Source organism: Mycetomoellerius zeteki, unplaced genomic scaffold (genome assembly GCF_001594055.1).
Source record: "Mycetomoellerius zeteki isolate Tzet28-1 unplaced genomic scaffold, Tzet1.0 scaffold457, whole genome shotgun sequence".
Lineage (NCBI taxonomy): Eukaryota > Metazoa > Arthropoda > Insecta > Hymenoptera > Formicidae > Mycetomoellerius > Mycetomoellerius zeteki.
In genome coordinates, this window is record NW_017257454.1 from 24,822 (window position 1) to 34,533 (window position 9,712).

At 34.5% G+C, this 9,712-nt stretch overlaps 1 protein-coding gene across 1 annotated transcript; it reads right to left on the minus strand.

The window, feature by feature from the left end:
- Positions 1 to 1,013: 1,013 nt before the first annotated feature.
- LOC108726933 (tyramine/octopamine receptor) lies at positions 1,014 to 9,343 on the minus strand (the record flags this gene model as incomplete). The annotated part of the gene is made up of 2 exons (XM_018454769.1): positions 8,627 to 9,343; positions 1,014 to 1,117 (listed from the first exon to the last, which is right to left on the minus strand). Coding segments are annotated over exons 1-2 (821 nt in total), but the record flags the coding sequence as incomplete, so codon positions are not given.
- Between the last annotated feature and the right edge of the window lie 369 nt (positions 9,344 to 9,712).

Here is a 9,712-nt window from a genome sequence, read left to right on the forward strand (position 1 = left end):
AGCACTCTCGCCGGCGGTGTGTGTAGCCAGCACGAATTAAAACCAGGCTGGCACAGCTAAATAATAAGCATGCATGCGATGAAGTGATCCGCGTTATTAACATAGACCTTGCCCTAGCGATCTTGCCGTGCTTGTTCCAGTCGATGAGACAACCAGGGTGCTGGGGCCACCCACGATCCGAGCGGGTGAGCGGCTGAAGGGGAGACGTCGCGTCGTTCGAAATTACTCGTGGTCACGCCAGCACCCCTCGACAAAACCCGCCAGAAGCACCCTACGCTCGTGCCCTTCTCTTCTCTAATCGTTCTGAGTAGTAACACGCACGTACTCTGCCGAAATTGCGATATTCCTGCATGCCATAGTTCTCGTTTCGATCGACATCTCTCAGCGATGCATCTTCGCGTTCACCCCTTATGTTAATGGGAGAAACATTATGATAGTGTAAGTAATGATTAGGGAATTATTTCGAATAGGAATTTATCGCAAGACTCTTTATCTTTTGTTTTGAACAGTTATTATATTGCTCTATATATTTTTTCTATTATATTTTGTGCTTATTTTAATAATAACTTATGATATGCAAATATACTGTAATAAGTATGAGCTATTAAAATACAAATTTTAATATTAACTTATAATATAAAAATAATGTTATGTATTTTTATGAAAAGAATTGATGACATTAATACGGAAAGTTATTTAATATATTTTATAATTTTATTATATAAAATATAAAAGAATTAATAATTGGCATGAATTTACCGTGTAAAAAAAATATCATGAATAATGTAAAGATCTCGTTTTACTTTAAATATAGTGAAACGTATATGTAATGAAATTGTATCGAATTCCCGATGTTACGTAAATAATCGAACCTGCAAATCTCATCTTGATTCAGTTCTTTCTTTAACCGACGCATAAAAAAATCTTAATGGACCTTTGTGTAATGGAAATGCAACGCGTTAGATGCATGGCTTATTACTCTTACTGTCTTTTGTACCGGGCGCATTTCTCACCTTACCGTAACGTGAAGTAACCGGATTATACTAAAACGAATCAGTTCGTACCGCAGTAAAGGCACGTTCTTTACTTCTCCTTGCATTCGAATGGGATCGAAACACTATACGGAAATACATGACGGGCTAAATTTACATGTTCAAGTGCTTGGAAATTAATGGCCATGAACGAATGTCTCCCCGAAAATATATACGGTGTGTTGCCAAAATTCTTAAGTTCTGAAATTCTTTATCTGATTTTATCTCTACAAAGATTATCAATGTTTAATTTAATGTTTGAATATCATTGTTTATTACTACGTTACAAGAAAATTTTGTCGATCGAGTTTTAGGAAGAAAAATAAATAACAATATCTTCCGTATTTAATTCAGTTTTAAATTTATTTTAATGACATCTTATTTAATTTGAGATTTAGTTCCAAATTAGATAGTTATATTGTTTAAAATCATTAATATTTTTAAAGATGACTATTACTGCTTTAATTTTGAGAAATGAATAATGTTTTGAAATAAAGTAAAAAAGTTGTTAAAATAATCTTTCTTACTAATTAAATATAATGACTCTCTTAATCTTTTCAGACTGAATTTCATTCTGACAAAAACTATTTTTAAGTTTTTAAGCTCGTGAGTATTTGTTCCACAAGATATAATTAGAATTTCTAAAAAAATGTCACATTGATATCTATTGCGTTAATTGTAGGAAAATATTGCAATAAGAACTTTTTATTTCTTGCATTTTATTATTTTAATTATTAATACATTAATAAATTCAAGTTAAATATCACTAACAAAAATATTCAAAATAACAAAATTATAACTTGCGTATATATTTTTTATTCTATTATTTGTTACTACATGATAATTTCATTAATAATTGTATCGTTAAATATCTTTTTGCATAATTATTTTTGTGAAACCAAAATTCATTTGTTCAAAAATGTAAAACAAATGGAGGAAAAATACATATTACTCATTTACATATTTATTATGCAAATACTGAGAAAAGTTCATTCGTACAATATTCCCAGTATGATAATACAGTTACAATAAATTTATGACATTATTAAATTTACATGAAACGTTAATCTTTTATAATCTAATTTATGCTCCAGAAGTTATTATTAAATATATGCGAAACTTTTGAACTTAAACTTTTGAAAATAAAGAAAATTTTTGAAAACATTAATGATGTTTGTACCAATTTGGATTTTATTTCTTTATTTTTGCTATGTATATCATGGGTATAATTCCAATATATAGGGAACGATTTCATCATTCGTCCTATCAAAACAGAAATGAAGCGCACTTTAATCCATATCTCGTTTGAAAACGGTGAAAATTTCCTGCTGAAAAAAACCTGCTGAAATATGCGGAGCTTTAAATTTTGTGCGCTTAAATGACTGAAAGCAAATTGGTGAGAATGAATGAATACCAAGCCGTATAAATCCTTGCAGAGATATGAAGTTACTGGCTCGTCGCGAAAAATCTGATTTTTGCTCGTGACGTTTGTAATAACGAATACATAAAGCCTGTCTGTGTGCAAAATTAGTGTGACGTCACGGTTTCGTTATTCCTAACCTATAAATATATATTTATACACGAAAGTATGTAACGTTGATGTGCATATGATTTTGCGATTGCGGAGATTCTCTTTTCTGTTGTTATAAGCGATATTATATAAATAGTATTGATATCTTTTAATAGTAAGTGGAGAAGTATATTTTTGTCTTGTTAGCAAATATCTCTACAAATATCATTAACAACCTGTGTTATAAAAAGTAAATAAAAAACATTGTTTGAAAAAATAGAAATAAGATACAATTTTGATACCATACGAAAAAATATGATTGTTTTAAATTTCGCGATAGATTAATCTTTTGTGTGTTGGTCGTATATTTTCAATTTTAATGCGAAATTTTTCGGAAATTTATCTAAATTCGTAATTGTGTAGAAACAAGTTCTCTTCATGAAAAATAATAAGTTTTCCGAGAAATACGTAAATGTGTCGCTAAATGCATTTGCATACGCAATGCGCGTTTACCTTTTTTGCGACGAGAGATATTCATTATTTCATGTGAGGTACCGTGGTGAAGCCCAACTCCCGTGGACGCTAACTTCTTTGCGTCGTTGACAGAACCGCGCAATTTACACGTCGCGCTCGTTAACGCAAAGAGTAACCGCGATATTCGGGAAACCGCTGTAAAAACAGCGTCGACGCTATAAAATATTGAGTCAGGTGTGCGCGATCGCGAAATAAAAATAAATACGAGGAAACTTCGTGTCGATGGGGATGCTTGCAATTCTGTCTGTCCTGCAACAATGGCGGGAACGTGAGTTCCCGGCGCTATCAGCTGGAAACTGGTAACGGGCTTGCTCGCTAAGAACGCGAGTATCTCGCGGAATTCGGGGCATAAACGCGTTGCGCGCGAGTATCGTCATTTTTCACATTATATAGAGAACGGAGACTTGCGACATTACGCGAAAGCCGTAAAAAAAGTAATGCTTCGGTAGAAAAGATAGCGGGAGGAGTTATATTAAGGCTGTGAGTTTAACAAGAATACTACACGCTTTGCATATGACACGCAAGAGTTTCTTAGTTCCTTTTTCTTGAATTTAAAAGATAGGCACAACAGAATTGTAAGGGTAAAATAATAATAATAGAACTAATATTACTACAATTGAGAAAAATAAATTTAAATTTTATTTAATTTTTCGAAACTCCTTTCAATAATATTTAAATACTTAATATTCAAAATGTAAAATAAAAATATATAAAACGCAAAATACAATTAAAACGATAAATTTATATATAAATTGTATATATCTCAGTATTATTAAAAAAGATATTTATATTGAGTAAATTATTTATTGACAAAATAGAATAATACTGAAATTCTCGTGATAAGAGTAATTTAAAATTCTTCGTATTTCTCTGTAATGTAATCATCTTTACAACTTTAATATATAAGTCCTTTAGAATTGATCCTCTTTTAGGAAAAAAATACCAAACTTTCTTTTAACATATTCCATATGACAAGATTATTTAAATACAGAGGATTGTAACTTATGACTTAGCTGCGGAGACTTCGCGGAAACAGCTGAAGAAATTCGAAGTGCAAACGCGGTGAAAGCAACCATTTTTCACTCATCGTTTAAAGGGAGGATGACACTGCCACACACCGAGCACACTGCGAAGAACGTAAAGTGCCCCGAACCCAACAACGACACTTTCGTGGCGCATATATGCCGTGCTAGTAAATCGTTTAATGCGAGACTTGCCCGGAACGACCATTTAAGCAGCCGAAGGACGATCCCAGCACGTTCCGCCGTGTTTGCATTTAGGTGAAGCTGCACCTTGATTTTATCATACCGATGTAATATGACGCGGTACTGGTCGCTATTCCGCCGGATGTCAAGGATACGAGAGCGGGAAATAGGATTATTTAAGGTGCAATTAAAACGGGACACTCATCCTGCCATTCGTTGCAAAATTAATGAGAGATCTCCACCGACCATTAGAAATTTATTGATTACGGTCGTGAACTTCCACTAAATACAGCATCCAGTTATATTACATGGGTCTTTGTTCATTTTGTGGAACTTGTAGTTACAGTTTGTGCTAACTCAATCTCGAAACCAGCAAATTATTTGGTCGAAGTCATTATTTAACTCTGGTATAGTGACATGAGATGTTTATTGAGTGAGCGAAATTCTATCAACGTAGAAGTTGCATAATATTCTATCGGATCAAATGTAATAACTAAACTGTACCTCTAAAATTCTAAAGTCACATTATGAAGTAAAATTTTTAGTATATTCAAATTTAACAAAATTCAAAAGATGAAATCTTTATGATTGAATCATTAATATAATAAATCAAGAGTATGAAAATTTATGCAGGATGTTTTATACGTAAACAACTTTATAAATTCGTATTCTATAAAAATAACATATAGGTGGTTCGACTTTTCTGTTATACACAGTCATCCACAGTATTTCAAATTAAAATTAAAAAGGTTACATCAATTAATTTCACATAAAACAAAATTTGATTACATTTCTACCGCTTACATGTTGCTAGCTTGTCAATTTGATTCTTTTAAATTGATCATCTCCAGTTTTCATGCAATTGATATCATAATTTTTCTTATCCACATAAATAACCGTCTCATCATACAAGCTGTATCGATGTGAGACATATAACTGCAAACAGACGAATTTTCATCCAGCGTAGGTTTTCATACTCCTATTATTATTGATTTAACAGAATTATTGAAAGAATTTAATCAGGAAAATACTAGCATATTCCGCACCGCAGTGCAGAAAACAAATTTCACTTCGGATTTTTTTTAGCAATCTATCTTCGTCGACAATTCCACCCAAAATACACACGCACACGCGCACGTACGGTCACGATGAAGTTGCGTGCCGCAGGAAATGTGGGACGCGTCCAGACATGCTCTGAAAATTGCATTGACGAACGTTCACACGCGGTGTTACGAACGTAGTCTTTAATTGACCGATCGCACTTTTGTCTCGTTCAATCCGGTCGGCATGTATTGCCGAAATCGAGATCGAGTCGGCTGACCCGAGTTTATGGGACCGCGCATCGGGATTTCCTATTTTTAGAAAATTGCCATTTGTTCTCCGTAACATGCATCCCCGCTTCTTTCTCGTTTCCGCGTTTGTAAAGACGTGCATCGGGAACGAAACGCATCTTCTACCGCTGACGAGTTTAAAATAAGATCACGTGTAGACGTGCGATGTAATCTATACGAAACGTGCCGGGATAAGCAAATGGCCTGCTAACGATTGAAACGAAAGTCTGGCGCAAAACTATGTTTTATCTTAGAATTAAAATTCTAACATAATATTGCAAATACAAAAAACACATGTAATGTGACCTTAGAAGGTAAATAATTTAGCCTTTTTTTCTTTATTTTTTAATATTATTTTTATCTATAATAAATATATAACATTGAATTTCTAAAAGAAAGTTTAATTATAACTTGCTCTTTAGATGAAATTTTAATTTTATCAAGTAAAAATCTTTTGGATTAAATATTTTAATTAATATTATATATATATATATATATACATTTAATTCTATAGTCATTGATTTATTACTAATATATGGGTCCAAACTGCATACATATTTCTATATACGTTTACATTATACGTGTATTGATCTTTTGTCGTTTGTTTTAAATATTTACACATTTAATTACATCGCACCTCTGTTTGCGTTCAGCTCGCAACAGACCTTTAACCTTTCAAACTGATTTCGTAATCAACGGTCTTTTTTTATTTTTATATCGTTCAATTTTATTGTTCCGTGTTTAACTTCCTCTTGCCCGTTTTACCCTTTCGATCTCATATTTCTATCTTTACGGCTGTTTTTATTTATATTGTGCCTTTATTTTCCCGGATGTGTTAATTAACTTCCTTCACTTCGTTTCGTTTGTTTATTGCAACGCCAGAAAAACAGAATAATGGATGCATTTTCTGCACATTATGTTAGAGTCGACGAAAACCGTTTCCGACTACTATAAGTTTGATAGACGTGACTAAATGGCATTTAGCTTCGACATCATCTTTTATAATTGCAGCTATTTCAACGCCGTTGCCGCAGCGTGTATTTAATTGGTGATTAAACTGAATGCATGAAAGTCCATTGGGTAAATTTAATGCAGATGATTCGCGGCGTTATAACATTCTCATACTCAACGCCTTGATTATTATAAATAACCTACCCCCTCCTTTTATCGCATTATGCATTATCACCACGCGACATCGTAACTGGCAATATCTCAATTTCTAACATGACTTGGAAGTTTAGTTTCATTTCGTCTTACAATTTATAGCCCTTGGAAGTTTTAAATTTATATATACCTTTCTTCCTTTTGTAAAATTTAAGCCCTCTATTTCATATAATGGCATTTACTTTGTCTTTTGAAACTATTTGTTGCCCTTTAATTAGAATTTTATTATTAATTTATTGAGCTATAAATTAACAATACAGCTAATTTAACCAAAGCTTTACTCTATTTAATATATATTAGTTATAATATAATACAGTTGTATAATAAGTATATATTTCAAATACAATTCCAGTCAACCAATAATTATATTATCTTTTAAAATTTATTTGACTTTTAATTTTTGGTACAATAAATTTCGACTTTAACAATAATTTATTTACTTGTACAATTTATTTACTTATTAAGCAAATAAATTATTTAACAACTAATTAATCTTTATTCAATAAAAAAACAATTAATTAATTTTTACTCTCGCATTGGCTCTAAAGAGCATTTCTATTGTTGATAATATCAAATAATGTAAACCTATTTGATATTTTATTTAATAATTGTATACGCAAAGATAGTATTTTTATCGATTTCAATAAAATTATTTATGTAAATGCGAGAATTGTAAGGAATAAATTTTTAGCACTCGAATTCTTCCTCGTATGAAATGCATTACATGCAGTGTCAATATTTTCAATGGTTGAGGTTAGTGAATTCAGCCGTATTAGCTAATACGTTTGTATAATCAACAAACTGGTCCGCCACAATGATCTGTAGAATCAAATAGCTTCTACAATGAACTTTTGATTTTGTTTTCGCTCGAATTATACACTGCATGTAATTCGAAAATTATCGCGCAGTTAGAACTTATACCAACAGAAGTTCAAAATTCTATTACTACAGCAAATGTGCGTTTCGATTTTCGAAGATTTATTTTTTCTTTTGATTAACCGGAAAAATCTCTCTTTTTTAACCGACACCTCAGTGTTAGCGAGATCAAAGTGTTTAAAAGTGAATACTACTCAATTTCCTTTTCTCGTGTACTCTGAAGGTGAGGGCGGTAATTGAGTGCATGCAAACGCTGTGTAACGTATAGCGTCTAATTAGCAGCTAAACTTGCGATCGATGCGAGACTCCGCCCCTCCGGAGTTTTCAAATATCTTATTTACAAATTATGTAATGATCTATAATTAGTAATATTAATTCCCTCAACTGCTGTTAGCGAAATAAAACCGCGCTGAATGATAAGTCTTTAACGTTTCGTTCGAACGTCTTACATGATTAATTACGACAGATATATCGCTCTAAAATTTTTACTCACATCAGATGAAAGATAAATGGATTATATACGTGCGTTATATATATTTACAACTATACGCTTCGTGTTCGTATAATTAGAACGCGATAATCAGCAAAGTAACATTTTCCAGCGATGCAACAATGAAATAAGCGCCTGCAATTTAACGATTACAAGTCTTTTTTAGTACGTACGTTGCATATCTTAGAATGAATTACTCTTTTTAGAAAAACATAAAGAAATAAAATATCTCGAGATATTTGAAAAAAAAAAAAAAACAATGATATTTGATTAGAATATAATTCCCATATAGCACAGATCATTACAATATTGTACCAATATTAGAATGTTCCAGCAAACGCTGCAACAATGTTGCTATGTGTTTCTGTGCTGTATAGGTCTCTTTGTGTAATACATTTACTACGAAGTGTTTATTTGTTAGCTATTTTAAATATTGAAATATGATAAACAGAATGTTACTTCGCGTTATTTTTGCAAAGACTTACCAGTACGTAGACCGCGAACGGCATAACGAGCACCGCTACGAGGAGATCAGCGACCGCCAAACTGACGATAAAGTAGTTAGTGACAGTCTGCAGCGCCCGTTCTCTCACTACCGCTAGGATAACGAGCACGTTACCGAAAAGCGTCAAACACGGCACGATCACGAGTATCAGAGCCCACCAGCTGTTCGCGTCAGACTTCTCGTCGAAGCCGGCAGTCCCGGCACACTCGCCCGGCCTAACGGTACCCCCGGCGACTATCGACGATGTACAATTGACGCTACTGAGATTCAGATCTGTGCCGCCGTCGTAGTAGGCCGTCAGATTCACGAGAACGCTGTAGTTGAATCGATTGATGTAATCACTCAGGTCGTCGAAGGCGAAGAGGTCGGACACGCTACCGGTGTAGTTGTCAACGCTCGTAGAGTACGACGACGTGGAGTCTGCGAACGACGAGGAGGCGGACAGAGTCGAGAAGACAGCGGTCGTCGAGTCATTGAACCAACCGGACCCATCGCCATCGACGTCACTGTCATTCCCTGCAAGGGCATCGCCCAGAAAGTCCGCCATCTTCTCCTCTTGCACGGTCGTGGCGACAACATCGATGGCGTTTGTAGCCACTTCTCCCCCAGGCGGCTTGTCCAGGTGCCGACGTTCGCGGGTCAGCGAAAGGTTTCGAAGGATCGACCTGACGAACGATTCATTCGCTCTTGCCTCCATCACGGTCGATCTCCGTGATCGACCTTACCACCTCGGCCAGGTACTGACACCAATCACGAGATCTTTGAACGTCTCGCCTGGGATTCCATCTTCCTGCCTATGCTCGACATTTCCAGGCTAACTTATCTTCCAGGCTGCGATCACGTTTCCTGTCTTCTGTTTCCCTTTCTTTTTTCCTTCCACCCTGCCGTGGAAGGTTCTCCTTTCTCTTTTGGATTCTTTTTCTTCGTCTAGGTAGCAAGTACGATAAGATTTCTTGATCCTCTTTGCGAGCAAGAAGAGGTACTGTTTCTAGCCGGCCCTTTGGCCGGTCGCACAGTTTTCCAGGATCCCCAGCTTAGACGCGTATCAGTTGAATCCTTCCTCCAG